Source organism: Drosophila innubila, assembly GCF_004354385.1.
Source record: "Drosophila innubila isolate TH190305 chromosome 3L unlocalized genomic scaffold, UK_Dinn_1.0 0_D_3L, whole genome shotgun sequence".
Classification (NCBI taxonomy): Eukaryota; Metazoa; Arthropoda; class Insecta; order Diptera; family Drosophilidae; genus Drosophila; species Drosophila innubila.
In genome coordinates, this window is record NW_022995376.1 from 21,872,368 (window position 1) to 21,890,109 (window position 17,742).

The 17,742-nt window shown below is 40.5% G+C and overlaps 1 protein-coding gene across 5 annotated transcripts in view; it reads right to left on the reverse strand.

The window, feature by feature from the left end:
* Positions 1-632: 632 nt before the first annotated feature.
* Positions 633-17,742, reverse strand: part of LOC117786551 (protein TANC2) — a 55,395-nt gene continuing 38,285 nt past the window's right edge. For 2 of the 5 annotated variants that reach the window (XM_034624871.1, XM_034624869.1), the window contains exons 4-6: positions 5,620-6,034; positions 1,283-4,668; positions 633-1,218 (exon numbers count right to left, since the gene is read on the reverse strand). In XM_034624871.1, the coding sequence (XP_034480762.1) occupies positions 889-1,218; positions 1,283-4,668; positions 5,620-6,034 (4,131 nt within the window). In that variant the 3' untranslated portion in view covers positions 633-888. Of the gene's footprint in view, positions 1,219-1,282; positions 4,669-5,239; positions 5,531-5,619; positions 6,035-17,742 lie in introns of all 5 variants that reach the window. The other 3 variants (XM_034624873.1, XM_034624872.1, XM_034624870.1) reach the window with 3 other exon arrangements.

The following is a 17,742-nucleotide window of genomic DNA, read 5'->3' on the forward strand; positions in this document are numbered from 1 at the left end:
CAATGACAGATTGTTGAGACACCGCAGCCTACTTGCCAGACGACTACTGCCTGCTCGACCTTTAAGGCGTCTTAAACGGCAAGGCTTTGCCAAGACATTTGAACAACGGTAAAATATATCCTACTTATATAAAGAATCCTCATACTGAACTATGAGGTTTGGTCTATTTTTAATGTTCCATCCATGTGTTGTTAAGGTACATTTTATGTTGTACAGGTTCTACACTTAATAAAATAAAAAAAAAAAAAAAAAAAAAAATAGCACACAGTCCTGTTCGCTGTGTATTTCGGCCACGTTTTGACTAAATTTGAACTTAATTTAATTAGCCTGCACATTTCAGCAGATTTACCCGCACAAGGTAACAAATAATAGCAAGCTTGCAAGAAGTTTTCAATTTAACTAAAATTTAATCAGGGAGTTGTAAGCCATTTTTCTTGACTGCTCAAAAGTATGCCATACCTTATTTGAAAAACAGCCGTAAAGTATGCAACAGGAAATGGTAAATATTCCCTTTAAAATATCGTTGGGAATTTAGCGCTCAGCCTCAAAGAAAGCATTGGTTTATTTACCCAATCAGCCGAGAAGTATGCAATGAAATAAGTTCCCTCAATGAATTAGACAAATGTTTCTTATAAATTCGCAATTATTTAATTAATCAATGTAAACTTAAGTGAATTAGGTTTATTAAATCTAATTTTTACATGCGTTAAGAAAATGAATAGTTAAATTAAATTTTTAAATTAAAAACGTCCAAAGGCAATAAATAGTAGAAAACAATTAAGAACTAGAGCTAAATACATACAACGTAAATTAAATGAATTTAATTATATAAAATTAAGGTTGTGATTCGAATTCGAAAGGACGAGTGCAATAACAACAAAGGACATTTTACAAATCGGTGATCTCTTGCTGAGATTCGTAGACAGCACTAGCTCCAGGTCCAGGTCCAGCTCCAGCGCTGGCCAACTTGCCGGAGGAGGATTGATCCTCGCTGGTAATGCGCGTGAGGAGCTCGGCCTGGATGCGCTTCAAGACTTCTACGACCTCGCAAAGGACGCCACTTTGTGCCGCCTGTTGCATGGCATCGTTGGCATCGACAAGTGCCTCATTCAACGCACCCAGCTCCATGCGCGCCTTGGCCCGGGCATAGTAGCCCTCGTAGCTGTGCGGCTTCTGGAGTATGGCTTGCGTGGCCAAATCTATGGAGGCGTCAAGTTCCTGCAAATCAACAAATGGGATCAGTTCATAATTCAAGGAATCGGAGGGTAAATTTGGAGCTTACATTCAGTTTTCGCTTGCATCGCGACAGATTTAGCAGCAGATTGGTGCGCAGCTGGGCAAAGACCGCATTCCGCTCGAGAAGTTGCTCGAGGCCGGATATTTTTCGCAATGCATATTGATAGCGATGTGCGGCATCCTGGAAACGATTCTTGCGGTACAGCACATTGCCATCTTCCAGCAGTTTGTTGAGCAGCACGACGAGGATCTCCGGCTTGCCCATGGCCATGCTCCAAGTGGTAGGCCCCAGCTTGGCGCCCTTGCGCAGAAACACCTGCACCGCCTGGATGTTGCGGCAGGCAATGGAACGATCCAAAGGTCGCATGCCATGCACATCAATGTGTTCCAGATTGGCACCCTGCTCCAGCAGATAGAGCACCAGACTGGCTGCACCCTGGTAGGCCGCCAGGTCCAAGGCAGTGCGGCCATTGTGATCCTCGTGCTGTCGATTGCAGCCATGTTCGATGAGTCGCTTTGTCGCCGTTAAATGTCCCCGCAGACATGCCCAGCTTAACGCTGTGAATCCCTCATGATCCTCGGCCTCCAGAGCAGCACCGCGAGCTAGGAGCAGCTCCAACAGCTCGATGTGTCCCTCCTCGGCGGCAATCATCAGCGGTGTCTTGCGAGCTTGACCCAGCGGCTCATCCAACAGCGCTCCACGTTGCAGCAGCTGCTCCACGACGCTCCAATGTCCCTCCTTAACGGCCAGCCACAAGGCAGTGTAGCCCTGGCGATTCCTGGCATCAATCTGTGCTCCACGGGACATGAGTATATTCACTGCATCCACACAGCCATGTCGGGCAGCAGCTGTGAGAGCCAACTCGCCACTGCTCGGCTCCAGGCCATTCACATTGACACTTAGGTCATCATGCTCGTGCTCGTTGAGATCCAAGAGATCCTCGAGGATTTTCACATGCGCCTGGGCAGCAGCTCCAATCAACGCCTGCTGCAGGGCCAGACAACGACCTACATCCTGGGAGGACGCACGTGGCGACCAATCGCAAGCGAGCAGATATTGCACCACACTGAGATGCCCCATGCGTGCGGCATGCACCAGCGCACAACGTTGTGTGGTGTCCAGCTGCCCCAAGCTGCTGCCGGCAGCGACCAGGCGACGCACCACATCGCAGTGGCCACGCATTGCGGCCAGGATGAGTGGTGTGCAACCCTGGCTGTTGGTGAGTCCCACATCGGCGCCAAACTCCAGGAGCAGGCTTACCATAGGCAGGATTCCCTCGTGGGCGGCAATGCACAAAATGGGAGCATCTCCCATGTAATCGGTGCGATGATCCGGAGAGGCGCCAGCGAGCAGTACCAGGCGTGACACCTTCACATTGGGACTGTAGACGTTGCGCAGTGCACCCAGGGCGGCAGAGATGTTGTCCGCGGCCCCAGCCAGCCAATAGGATTGAAGATCTCTCGGGGAGAGTGCCGCCTGGCTGCTGCTATAGAGATGGGCCTTGAGCATGTGGTGTCCCAGCTCGAGGGTGAGCTGTGGCTGCAACGGAGCCTGGAGACGCGACAGCCTGAATGCAATGCCCGCATGTCCAAGTCGTGCATCGCAGAGGAATTTGCTGGACTCTCCCTCATCCCGACGCATTAGCCATTCCCGAAGTGAGCTATGAAAGAACATGTAGGTGTTGTCCAGTCGCTTGATGAGGAAGCCGTCCAGCAGCTTGAAGCGTTGCATGAACTGTGGCCAACTCAGTGGCTCCTGTCCATGATGCAGTGCCTCTATGCTGTAGTAGATCTCGTCCAGCGTCAGTGGATACAGTGCAGCTAGGCAAACATTTAGGATGGGAGCCGTCTGATCAAAACTACGCGACGTGGGAAATCTCAGATTAAAGTGGAGCAAGAAGATCTGTGCTAGGGATACGGGCAGCACCTTGTAGCTGGATGACTTGACCACCAGTTGACCACGCGCAATCAGGTCCAGAATGAGCTTGGCGTACAGCATGGATCCACGACTCAACGACTGCAGATGCGAGACGAACTTGGCCTGGGATTGGGCCAAAGTGCCGCCAATGTTGTGCTGTATCTCGGGGCAATGCGAGATGCGGGCAGTGATGTAGTCCAGCATGTCCTGCTGCAGGGTCTGACTGCTCGCCCAGCTGTCCAGGGTGAGTTGTGTGTAGCTGGGCGCCTTAACCAGCTCCAGCATCTGGGTGCGCACCGTGGCAACCAATTTGAGCCAGGCTGGAAAGTGTGGCGTGAGCTGGGCCAGAAAACTGGCTATGGTATGTCCATGATCCGGTCGATGGTATTCCGCCTCGCAGAGTGCATCCACCAGGATGACAGCGACCTTGGCGGGTATCTTTCCCGCCCGATGCAGTTGAGCCAAGGGTTCCAGTATGGCCAAACGCATGACACGCTCCGCATCCGCAATGCATTCCCTCACACTCAAAATGTCCTGCAGATGCGGCTCGGAGAGCAGATAATCCCGATACGCGGTCAGCTGAGGTGCCTGACAGAGCTGTGCCGACAGAGAGTGGACAAAGTCCGGCACCTGGCAAGTGAGATTCGCATCCGACTGGCAAAAATGATAGCCAACCATGTGCGAGGCCAATCCACGCATTCTTTCATTCTGTGCTCCCAGCTGACTGTAGATAGCATCCGCATCCTCCTGCTGCTGCATCCGGCGACGACCAAAGCACGAGTACTCCACCAGCTGCAGACAGAAGGCAGTCTTCCCAGTGCCCGGTTGGCCATTGATAAGCACCACACGCGTATCCGTGCCTAGGAGAATGTTCGACAGCTGTTGCACCAACCATTGGCGCCCAACGTAGGGCGGATCTGGTTCCTGCAGTGGCACCTCGAAGAAAAGTGGTTTCAAGGCCAACTGCACCGCTGCCAAAGCTGCTGCTGCTGCTGCTCGCTTACTGACCGCACCACCCGTGACGTTTGCACCCACAGAGCCCGCTGCAGCGTTACCTCCGCCCCCTGCTCCCGTTCCAGCAACAGGTTGCACTCTTGTGGAGCGTCGTGTGGCGCCCTTGCGTGCCTTGGCCAATGGCAAGGCCTCGTAGGCATGTTCCTGCATTGAGCAACCCATCTTGAATTTACTGCACAGACTCAGTGCATCCTCCTTGGTGGTGCAGGTGGCCACCGACAGTTGACTGCCACTGAGCACACCGCAGGCCAAGGTCTGCTCTGGACTGATGTTCTGCGAGGAGCTGCTGCTGTTCGCTGTGGTGCTGCTGCTGATGTTGGTGGTGCAACCGGCACCACTGCTTGTGGTGCTCGTCGAATTCCCATTGTGATCGCTGCTGCTGCTGCTGCAATTGTTGTTGTCGTTCAACAAGAGGCCGAGACGAGCTCGAAGCTGATCCTTCTGCTGTTTCTCATTGAGCAGCGAGTGCGAGTGATGTTCAATGCCCAAGGTGTCGCTGCCTGTGTAGGAAGAGAGAGGGAAAGGGGAAAAGAATTGTGTAAGTATTGGCAGTAAAGGGGGATTTCATAATCCTGGTACAACAACATGCAAAACTTATGTTACTATCTCCAACGAGCAATAAGAAATAATCAGAAAAGTTTCAATAACTTTAACAGCCATTTAACATTTTAACTTAACATTAATGACACATAGAAGTTGAGTTTAGCATAAAGAAGCGACAGAATAAAATGTTTAAAGATAATAGGTCAAATGTTAAATTTTCTTTAAGGATTATGTTTTATTTAACATTAGGTTAGAGTGAAATAGAGATTATCATCATTAGTTGAGTATAAACAAAAATTGACAGAAATTGACAACTGTTTTCTCAACATCATGCTAAAGTTAAACCTAAAGAATGTTAAATTTAGCAAAGTTATCAAAAAAAGAAACAGTCAGCTGTTTTGTATTGAAATTCCCTAGACAATTGTTTTTTCATGCTCATGTTAAAGTTAACATCAAAATGAAAAATAAAATAACATCAATGAATTCCATGCATAGACGAAGAAAGTAAGGGGGAGAAGAAGGCCATGCCTGCTAGTTGATTGAGTCCCGCATCGCTTGAATTGGAGGAGTTGACACTCCAGAGGGATTTGATCAGACATTTGATGGAGGTTCCAGCTAAACTGAGACGATTCAGACGATTCTCACTGTTGGCCCCATGTTCCGTTGAGGTCTTCAGATTGTTGTTGCTAACATTTTTACGACGACGTCGAGTAACCGCCGAGTCCGAACAAGTGGAAGTATTCAAGGCATTGGTCTCCTTGCCACTGACTCGATGATGATCTGGATGATGAAGTTGATGATGAGGTGAGTGTGGAGAGTGAGTGGAATAGTTGGGATAACTAAGGATCTGAAGGACTTGATGACCAACACCAACACCAGTGTTCCAAGAAATTCTCAGCTTAACTTACCGCCAGATAATATCGATGCCGTGTCCAGGGGACAGCCTCCATTGGAGGCAGTGCGTCGGTGTCCGGTGAGAGCGCTGCGAAGATTCTTGTGATTGAAGAAACGCCGACGCGTTGGTGGCGTTGCAAATGATGGTGTTGCATGCAACTCGCTGTATTGCAAGTGTAAATTGTTGTTGCTGTTGTGGTTGTTGCCAGTGCTGTTGTTGCTGTTGTTGTTGTTGCTCGTCTGTTGTTGTTGCTTGCCGATTGCATTGTTATGCTGATGCTGGTGTATGTCGACGGTAACGGTGTGTGTGTTGCCAACAAACCCATTGCCAATGCTGTTGCCATTGCCGTTGCTTGCCACCGCACGGGGCAATTTGCCAATGCTCGCATAACGGTGATAATCCGGTGACTGCGACTCCTGGCGATGCTGCTGCAAGTACAAAAATGAAGAAGAAGAATTGAGAAATGAGTTGAGTTGAGTTGAGTTTTGTGTGTGTTCAAGTTTATCAACGATGAAAGTTTCATGTGGCAGAGAGTATTGCACATGCCACAATTGGTGGCAGCACTGCAACTAGGCCCATCAAAGAGAACGCGAGCGTTGAATAGAAAGGCGTTGAACATCGATTAGTCATATATAGTATCTCTAAACTGAGCTGAGCAGCCTGTGCTTCAGGGAGTCGACTATGGGTGAAGAAAGGTGCGGCATGCCTAATCCCAAACGAGGCTAAGGAGAAAGGGAGCTGCCAAAGTAAGAGAAAGAGAGAGAGAGAGAGAGAGAGAGAGAGAGAGAGAGAGAGAGAGAGAATGAAAGCAAGACATCTAAAGAGAAACTAACAAGATTCAAAAGGAAGGGAAAGGAATGAAAGCTAAGAATGCGGGAGGACTGCGGAAAAGGGTGAAGAAATTTAGAAGAAAAGAAAGAACAAAAGAAATAAATGTCTTAACATGCCTAAAAGAAAGAGAAAAATCCAAGGAAAATATACATTTCGGCAAATTTAGAAGAACCTATATAAATTTAGAGATCAGATAATAAAGAAAGACGATAGAAATGAGAGAAAGAGAGTCAGAAGAAGAACCTTAAATTCAGCAAGAAGACAAGCTAAACATAAGCATAGGAAGACAAAGTGATAGAGAGAAAGACAATAAGGAGACAGAAGAGTATTCTAAGAATTGTCTTTCGCTTCTCTTAGTTGACATATACTTATGAATTCTACCTCAAAACTTTTGTGAAATCTTTGCTATTTCCTCAACAGATCTCTTATTGTTTATCTAGCCCATTCATTTATAGCAATATCAATAAATTGTTGAATTCTTCCCAGTTCTGTTATTTTCTTAACAGTCCTGTTAATGTTTAACTAGCACATTATTTTTATAGCAATGCCAGACTGATGTGCTATTGATTAAGTCGGAAATTCAAGACTACCTACTCGAGTTTAGAAATCGTGTTTAACTTCCTACAACGGATTTTAAACATGATGATCATCATCATCTGTCTGCCCAGACTGGACTCTGTTGTCCGTCTTCCCACCTGTCCCTCTGTCTGTCGTGTGTCGCGATCTGTGCGATTAACTGGAGCTTAGGTTGGCGTTCGATCGTGGTCTCCAGTCTACGCCTTATCAAGCATCGTCTGCGTTGGCCGAACATCAACAGTCAGCAGGCAAAAGTCCAAGTCCATTTCACTGTCAAGTGTATTTTGTGACCCATTCCAGGCCTTAGTCATCCCAGACACTGGTCTTCCAAAGTCTGTCTGGAGGCTTCGTCTTAATGAACCGCAAATGATTTTATGTCTGCGTTGGTTTCTTACAGGCCCCAAACTCAAGGGGATCAGTCCTCAAACGTGTTTGGCAATTTGGCGACCAGAACCTGTTCCCCATTGTCTGAGATAATAGCTTGAAATTAGTTTGTTTCGGCACAAGGTGCAGTAATTGGGTTTAAATTTTGGTTGGTTAACATAACATTTAATTGAAAGCCAAAGAGAGGACAGATAAAGCCAGGATATTACGTGACCAGACGAAGAAAAGTTTGCATTAAATATGAAAAGAGACGATCTGAAATCAGAGTTCTATCATAATTCTAACATAAAGAATGTCAGCTCCCACGGATGCGACTTCCCACTTCCGTTGTGGATGCTTCTTCTACCCACGTTCTACCCACTTTCCTGTCTGTCTGTCACCTCAGTTTCACCTGATTTGTCTCTCTACCTGTTTCTATCTGACGTTGTTCTGACGGGTTCTTGTTTGGATCGTTCAACTACCGCGAAGAGACTTGCTGTAAAATTGTATCAATGCAACGGCAATCGATTCAACACACTCGATAAATGACCTATCGATCTTCGGCTGGGGTAATTAAGTACCGGTTCGTCACGATCCATTGCGATTCGTTTCGAGGTGCGGTAGAAAGGCTTTCTTTAAACTAGTTCGCATTGCTTGGGGTCTCTACAATCTACACTCTTCCCTCTACTTCTCTTCTCTCCACGCCTTTTACTGTCTACTGTCTTATCGTTGGCCACCCCGCGGTGGCTTTTTAATTGGCCACATCATTTTGATTAAGTTGTAGCTTGAAAATTAATTAACAAATTATGCCTGCAACTGCATTGCAAATTGAAATTTCTATTGAAAAGGTGATTTTCACTTTTCTACAACACAATTTGTTGTTATTTTGTTATGGGGAGATTGTACATAACTACACGAGTATTATTATCCTCATACAAGTACGAGTATAATCAACCATGTATGTATGTACTCGTTAAATGAGAGAGATGTTGGAATGTGACATTGCAATCTGCAATAATTAAAGATCATCAGATCTACATATAAATGTATTCTCTTTAATGTAAGCTTCACAATATTTCCTGTAAAGTAAGATGGGCGGTTTTAACAGAACTGAAACTATAATAAATAGTTTTCCTTCCAGATATACAATCGATAAGCAAAGTCTTCATTTGAAAAATCGAATAGAATTCAAAGATCACATGGTTAACTAAACAAAACCTCAACAATCCAATAAATTGTCAAACCTTAAACTGCGCCCAAATCAAAGACATCTGCGACAAACCTTTCACACAAAATGTCGAGTAGAACCAATTGGATTGTCGGCCCCCAAGGGGTCTTCGTCTCGCCAAAGAGCGCAGGTGTAATGCCAGCCGGTCGACGTAGTAATTGTAATATGACAAACTCGCATTAATTTACTCAAATTAAAAAAAAAATGTAAGCAGTAATATGATTGAATGCACTGACATTTAAATACACTAACAAATGTGATCGCAGCTCAAAAAGAGACTGTACTTCAGGAAACTGAGATCATACATCCCACCAAAATTTACTCTTATTGGGATTATAAGTATGTCCGACTGAAGATTACAGAATATCTGAGTACGCAAGACATTATATCTTTCGGAATATGTAAAAAATTGTCCAAATTGAATGTCGGTTTTCAAAATAAAGCTCCATCCCGAAATTAATTTCTTTCCGCAAATTAATATACCCTTTCTTAGGGTATACGAAATATTAAAACAGAGGCAGAAACCTGAAGCTGAGACCGCAATGCAATTACTGCAGCCATTTAATGATCGACTCTGTTGAGTCCGGCTGCAGCCAAAGCTGGCAACAAGATTAATGGTTCATTCAAGAATTCGATTCGATTTTTGGACAAGCACCAAGCAACAACAACAAGAACGACATACAACGGCCAACCACAACAACAACAACATCAACAGGTTCATAATCATTTTTGCGGCTGCAAAATATGAATACCTCAGAAAGTGGCCAGTACTCGACTTACATATACCCTGTTAATTGGTTAGAACACACTTGGAATGGAAGGGTTCAGCTCATAATGATACTCCTTCAACATACCGATCAGTTACAGGGTATAAATACGCGCATGTTTAGCTGCGGGCCGTTGCAAGTACAACAACCACAACAACAATAATAACAACAACAACAGTTATTGGAGGCTAGCTGGCGGTCCCAGACATGTTGACACCAGTTGAGGCAACGACTTGGCCGCCATTTGATTGGGCTTGGCCCGCAGTTGCAGTTGCAGTTTGCAGTAACTATAAACTGATATTTTAACAACACGGCCAAAAAGTGATCAAAAATAATTGTTTAAATGTCATAAAAATAGTTGTAGAAGTCTAAAAGCTAACGATTGTTTTTATACTTTCAATCTTCTAGTTTACTTCTAATATACAAATTGATTATACTACGAAATCAACGATTATAAAAGCTCCACCTTATTATATTTAAGTTCTATACTTACGACATAGCCTCCAATTATTTGAATGATAATAATAATAATACTAAATACACAATTTTATAACGAATTCACCTGTTGCAACCACTTATTGTTAATATTCGTGATTGCTCGACGTCTCCCCTTAGTATATTGCTATGAAATAGTCTTGTCCGGAACCATAATTTGTTTCGCTTCATATTGGGGATCTATTAAAGATTGACGATCTAAAGATCAACTGGGAACAAAAAATAAGGATTTCGATTTCTATTTATTTTTATCTTGATTTGTTACCCCTACAATCTTGCATAAACTTATAATACTCCTTTAAGCCTGGATGTATAAAAACGCATGCAAAACGCGCGCGCGTTTATTGTCGCTCGTAAACCGCCCACAGTTTCTGTTAATGCTGATGCTGTTTTTGCATTTGAATTTAATGGAAAATCGTCGCGTTTGTTGCCTAACACACTGACTCCCCTCTTCACCAACCCTCTACTGACACCCCCCAAAAATTGGATACCCCTCTTGAGTCTTTCGGTACCGCCATTTGCCGTTTTGGGGCCATTGTGTCTTGGCCGCGTTTTGACCGCGTGGGGTGCGAGAGGGCCTGCAATGTGAGTACTCGTAATCGTACTCGAATTCGCAAATGTATTCGTAATCGTAATCGTAATCGTACCCGCGCATTCTGTGCATTTGTTTTTCGTTTTGCGTTTTTTATTTTTATGAGAATTACTTGCGTTTAGCTTTGTAATTTATGCAGTCGACCCGTTGCTTGTATCAAATTTCGATTGCCAAATCATTTGGAGCGAACATTATATGAACAGATTTTTATATACATATATATTCATTATAATCAAGGTAGAATTGTGGCCGTATCAACGCCACATTTTGGGTTCAAGTGTTTGCAATTTGGGTCTAAGTAGTTGATGGACTTGGGCTTGGCCTAATCTTAGATAAATTATTGTAAATAGCAGCCATTTGAATAACATTCATTAACTAATGAGTGCATTCATGATTTGCATGTAGAAATATACAAATTTTAGTCAAGCAGTAAAAATGTTAATCTTTTAGCTAACATTAAATTAAAATTAGCGCAGCTGTTAACCAAAATATTGGCGACAACAGCATATTTAACAGTCTATTAGTAACAGCGCATTTGTCAACTAACATTCTGTCGTATTACGGTAGGTTTCAGTTAAGAACGGTTATCTTTATACTTAAATGTCTGTTATTAACATACTGACTGTTAAGTAACATAGTAATTATTCGCTTATAATCTTACGAATTAAGCAGTGAAGCGAGTTGGAAAATACGAGATTATTGGACGAAAATAAGATGTTTAGAGTACATTTTATTGATTATAATCAATTAATAATAATTAATTACTTTACTTTGAATTTGGTGTTGGCTGTGGTCAACCAAATGCAATCAAACCAATTGCCAAGCTAAAATTGCTTATGAACATGGCCAGATTGCGTCTTGGTTAGCCAAAAAATTGACAACAGCAAAATGAAAAAATAGAGAAGAAGTTAATGCATTTATTTAACGATCGATAAATTGAGTTAAAAAGCTGTCCGACGACAACCGAATTGCGCAAAAATATTATGACCATCGTCATGTGGCATATATCAAAGGCGGCCTCCTAAGCGTTAAAGCCAACAAACGAGGCCTGAGAAATTGTTTCTCAACATGCAAATGCCGTGTGCGATTTATATTTGAGGAAGCGGCTCGCATGCCAAGTCCACAGAGGCCACAAAATAGATAAACAAGACATCCAGATAAACAGATAGATAGCGAGCGACAGAGAGAGTGATATAGAGAGATAGAGAGGGATCAACTGGTTGTTTGGTTAACCAGGTGAAATGGCTGAGAAAAATATATTTGAATGTGTATGCTAAAAATGCATTTGTTAACCAAGTGAAATTAACTTGTTATTCGCTTATTTATTTTTGGCATTTGGAAAGTGTACAAATCCCAACGATCCCAATCATAGGTCTATCCATCAAATTGCATTCAATTCACAAGAGAACAAACAACTGGGACTTTTACACAGACAGGACACACATATACGAGCTGTTTAATTGTATTGCACTGATTAATCGTAGAGCTTTCAAAAGCTCACCAATACTAGCGCACATTTCGCTTCAAGTATGTTTTTTCTTAACACCTTTCGTTAATCAACAACATATTTTCATTGGATCATTTGTACATTTGTTATTTCGCTTGTCTGTTTAATTATCGGATTGTCTTTCAATTGTTGTTATTGTTGAACATTTTCGTTTGATTGGAGCGTGAGAGTGTGTGTTAGGTGTAAAGGTGAGTTATTGATTTCCCCGAAAGTGAAATGCATTTTGTAGACATCCAAGTCCCATTCAATCCCAACTCATAACCCAAAACCCCATTGGATCTTGAACTTTTTGTGGTCTCCATGAGTCATGCACGTAACGAGAACAAGTTGAGCATAAAACCTATTACACTGGCCATTCCTCTTCTTCTTCTTCTTCTGTGTCCTCCAATTCCCATACCCATTCCCATTCCCATTACCATTCGCTCTGTTGCAGCTTTCTAATGCCGCGGCCAGTGCATTTATGACCCTGTTGGGTTTCTTTTCTGCACTCTGCATCTCATCAAGTGTGTAAAACGTGCCTGGCATGCCAAATTTACCACTGCACTACACCAACACGACAGTCATAACAACATATGAGTGCACTATACAATTCTTCGGCCCCCATGACCGAACCCAAACACTTGAGCCTGTGTTTTAAGCATCGCTAATATTTTAGGATGCAATTATCGGTGAGAGTTTCACAATTGACTTATGTGGCATATGTCTAAAAACCAAAGCACCCTTGACCGCTTTGTTCTACATCTTTCACCAGATTACTTTTAAAAGACTTGTTGACTTGCGAAAAAGTAATTGAAGTATTAGTAATACATAGTACCAGTTACTTTATCTATGAAAGCTAAAGGAAATAGCTTATATACATTAAAGATTTATTTCTCTCATAGATAATTCCTCGATCAATTATTAAAGAGTTTCTTTCTCTTTAATGCATATTTAATAGAAATTTGATAATGAATATCTTTACTATGAAGCTGTAAAAAAGCTTTTAACTTTTATAAGAAAAGGTATAAATTACATAATTCAATTACTTCATATCATAGTTTATATCTCGTGTAAAATAGTAATTGCAATTTATATAAAATTTGTTTTTATGTTCTTTATATAATTCTTTCATGTGCATATTCATAAATAATTTTAAAGAGCTTTTTACTTATTAACATATATTTATTTTGATAAAAATTACTGTAAAGCTACAAAGAGATTCGTAGGAAAGATTAAATACATATTCTTCATACAAGCAAGAGGATAATACAATTTACTAGTAGCAATGTTTATTGATCTTTAACTATGCTGGTACAATTTTTTAGTAATAGCTTTTGAGTATTTCTTTAAATTTTTCAGAACAACTTGACGTAATACTAAAAAAATGTTCATTCATTAACTTCAATTGCGTCACATACTTGCACTTCACTCGCAATCAAAGCAAAATAAACAACAACAAATAAAATGCAAAAGCTTCGTCGTGATTTGGGACCCAACACTAAAGCCCTTGGCAACAGTTTTGTTGACTCTTTTAACTGGGCCTAGAAAGTGAAAGCCCACAAAACGAAGTTAAGAGGCGATAAAAACAAATTTAAGGGGAATGAGGGGATCAACATTCGTGTTGATTACGAAGGTTTACATTTTCCTAGAGTTAAACTTTAGGTCCAGCGTTTATGAAGTACGTTTGAAAACAACAACAAAAAGAGTAAATTAAATGCGTTAAATTTCATTGATTTTCTTTTCGTGTTGCCGATGATAACAATACAAACTCTTGTCTGAGCGATTTGTCGGTACCTTTTCTTCAATCAATCAACATGAAAATATTGCGTAAATTTTAATCATCGAACACTAAACGAGTTACATATTAATTAGTGGTCAAAGAGAGAGAGCTAGAGAGAAATGTAGAAAACTGAAGGGCCGCCGAAATTTGAAAAGGCAGAGTCTTTTTTCTACGTGATAAACAACATTTTATTTTAACCTTTACTTTTCAGCGATCAAACCGCTCTTTTATTTCAGTGGAAATATTTTACCAACATATAGAATAATTTCTAAGCTTACTTAAATGATATAAACATATCTATCGGCCGAGGCATTTGAAAAATCCTTAAATGAAGCAACTTTAAACTTATCGCTCTGTTTTATCTAAAGGTGTCAGCATATTTTATGCTTTTGCACTTCCCCTGCATCCGTTGGATTCGAACTGGCCCCTTGGGGGCCAACGTAAGACACCTTTCGCCAAGTTGCCATTCATCTTGCTGGGCAGGCAAATTAATTTCAGTCAAAGCTCTTGCCCTGCCCAAGTTTTTTTTGTTTCTTTTTTGGGTAGGTGTGTTCCATCTGCTGCACTCTTTCTACGCCCGATTAAATGATTAATATATATACGAGTACTATACACTTCCAAAGAGTTTTAAAAATTTTTAAGGTACTCTGTAAGGAGACTATTAAGATTTAATGTTTATAATAAAATTATTGACCAATACAATTAACTGAGATAATTAGCTTAGATAATTTCGTAAAATCAATATTATTAACTTATGTACAATTGCTTTACTGCAACAAATACTTCAACAGAGCTCAAGTTTTATAGCAACAAAATATTTTAAATCTGTCTAAAAAAATCGGTTGACTTTCTATGGAATACAAATGTTTGTTAAGGGTATTTAATATTCGACTTACGTCATATTTTGTTCTTTATTGTCGTTTTTCTCTTTGTATTACATTTATTTTACATAACAAACCTTATGCCAAATTTTTTCATCTTTAGCTGACATGTGGATTGTGCCTTGATATCATTTTAATTTTTTTTTTCAGCCATCTTTCAGTCCTTTTAGCCTTTTATTGTGACTGTTTCGGGCCAACTTTCTTTATTTTGTTTTGAAATACATATACATTTTGACTGGTTCGTTGGTGGCTTATGTATGTTTTTTTTTTATCACTAATTGCATTTTCATGGCAGGCTTTAATTTACTTGTTGGCCAATTGAAATTTGGGCCAATAAAGATAAGCCATGTAATTTGTTTTAAGCAGAAATCTGACCAGCCTTTTGACCGAGTTAACTCAACTGAAGTTAATTTAAGTCAATTTGAGGTGGGCGTGTTTAATATGCTCATATTGCTATCTTTTTAAATCGTTTTCATTTGTCATAAATTGAAAATGTTATTTAATAGTTTGTAGACAGACAGTAGACAGTAGCTAAAAAATTGTTGAATGTACTTCCAATCTATCAAAATTTTAGATAAGATAAGTAGTTATAATTATAAGACAATTAAATTATTATTTTAAAATGAGCGTAGATTTAGGTAATATTGACTTGATTTTTATTTTTAATTTTTGAGCGGATTTTCTCAAAGTTTCAATCCCATCTGTAGCATCTCTTTTAAAATTCTATTTTTTTCTCTAAGATTGTTTTCATTGCATTTTTTAAATTTGTTTGTTATTTTAATGTACCTCGACTTGTCTAACTATTATCTGAGTATCATTATATTGTAATATTTTAAACTTAATTCCCTAGGTAAAAGCGGTCACAATAAATGTCAAAAAAGCAACAAGTTAACATATTTTGTGCTACTTAATAAACAATTCTCAACAATTTACTTTGATTAGCGAACCACAATCGGGGCAGAGAGGGGTAGAGTCAAAGACTGCAAAGTGTAGACTGTAAACCAAAGTCTGTAGACTGTGTTCGATCGCCGTACGATATTTATTGTTGCGCTTTTCTCATTTGCATACTGCATGCGAGTGCGCTAACATTTTGTGGTTACCATAAACAACTTGCAGCTGGCAATTAACAGAGGGAGTAGAGGTACTGAGGCAGAAAGGGGGGATACAGTTGCCCGACGGGGTTATCCATTTAGCCACTTACAATTGGCCAGCTCAGAAATTCTTACGTATCAGCGCAACTAATTTGTGTATAGTTTAGTATATGCTCATTGTTTTGGAGGTTCTATCAATAAAAATTGATAAATTGCCTGTTGTCGTGTTAATTAGAGGTCCGTATATACCGACCGCCAGGTGGCGCTGCACAGTCAAATGAGTGAACGTGCATTGTCGATATATGATTGATTGGTGGTAAATTGCTTGTAGTTGTGTCTGATTGCAGTTATTGTTCGCTGAGGTGTGATTAACCGAATGACTGTTGAGTGGGGAAAAGTGTATCAAAGCTTGTAATAAATGTGGATATTTAGTGCATATTTTATTGTATAGAAATCATTTTCTAAGTATGTAGCTAAGTATAATATAAAAAAAACTAATCTTATAAAATTTGTACATACATAAATGGAAGAAATATATATTATACTGGAGCTTATAATAGTAAGAACATAGATATATTTAATTGAGCAAAGATGAAATTTAAAAAAAAAAAATCTTATGATGTATCTGTACTAAAAATGTTGTAATCTACATAACTCTGATGAACTTTAAGGTCTGAGAATCTGTTAATGGATTGATCAATGGATTAAAACATATGTATTACATGTTCTTAGTCACACTCTTGTATAATTGAATGCCTAGAGAAATCCAAATTGATTGATTGCCCAGTTGTTGGTTGTCCAGCAAAAAAGGTGTCAATGCAGCTCGTCTCTAGCTGAGATTGTGCAGGTGTTAGGCTCGGAAAGGTGACATAAATCTTATAAAATGGATGAAAAACAACTACAGCATCAACTACTAGTGCAACTACAACATGAACTACAACAACTTTAGTAATTCAAAGCGAATACCAATTAAAATGTTTGGCATAGCTGAGAGTAAAAGATACAGCGTTACAGCAATTGATTGATTGCGTTTTTTGTTAATCAATGATACGTGATGCTATCGAAATTGTGGGATAATTAACGCCATATTTGTTGCTGCTGTTGCTCCGACAAAAAATAAATTGCATGCGAGATAAAAATCGCATGGCTTTTGCTTTCGAATGTGACCAAAAAAAAAGGAAAAAAATTGTTTTAGTGCTACTTTTATGGCATTTTTAATGCAAACGATTTGAATTTGAATCAGAGACACGAGTTGATTTGTCGCCTGCGCGTGTCAATCAGAAATCTTTGGTGGTTTGTTAGTTTTGTTAGTTTTGTTGGTGGTGCTGCAGCTAATAACACGATATCCAAACGATAATTAGCTAAAGGAGAGAAGGAGGAACTGTGGTTGCACAGGTTGCCTGCCACTTAATCTAATGACAGTTCTCATGCCACACGCCCCAGTAATTGGTTAAACGACTTCTGGTTTCGGCTCGGACTCGACTCAGATACTTGTAGTTACTTGCAGATATACGTACTTGCAGATACAGATAGTTGCAGCTTAAAGTTATGTAAAGTGCTTGTTGCCAATCGCTGACACACTTCCGATATATTTATATACACATACATATAGATATAACCGTAACCATATCTCGTACTCGTATAAGGAGAAAAGCCAACCAGTTGCTCCACTTGCCAAAGACAATGATAACTCATTGAGTCAAGCCTCGTACTCCTTATGGTCAGCTATAAACTCAATTCGATTCAATTCAATTGCCACAGCAATGTGCAACTTCAACTTCAACTTTTTCCGGGCGCATCATCAAATCAAATCGTTTCAAATCAACTCGAAATGAAAGTTTCTTTTTTTTTTCTTTTTAATTTTAACTTGTTGTTCATAGATCTAATTGTATTCCGTTTATGGACTTGCGAGAGGTGTTAGATATTTTATGATAGCAACTTTAGCTATCAAAAGAAGTTTCCTATAATAAACCTCTTCAGTTCTCACTTTATTTCGAGAGCTGGTAAACAAATGGTGTCTTTGTTTAGCAGTTGAAAGACCGAATT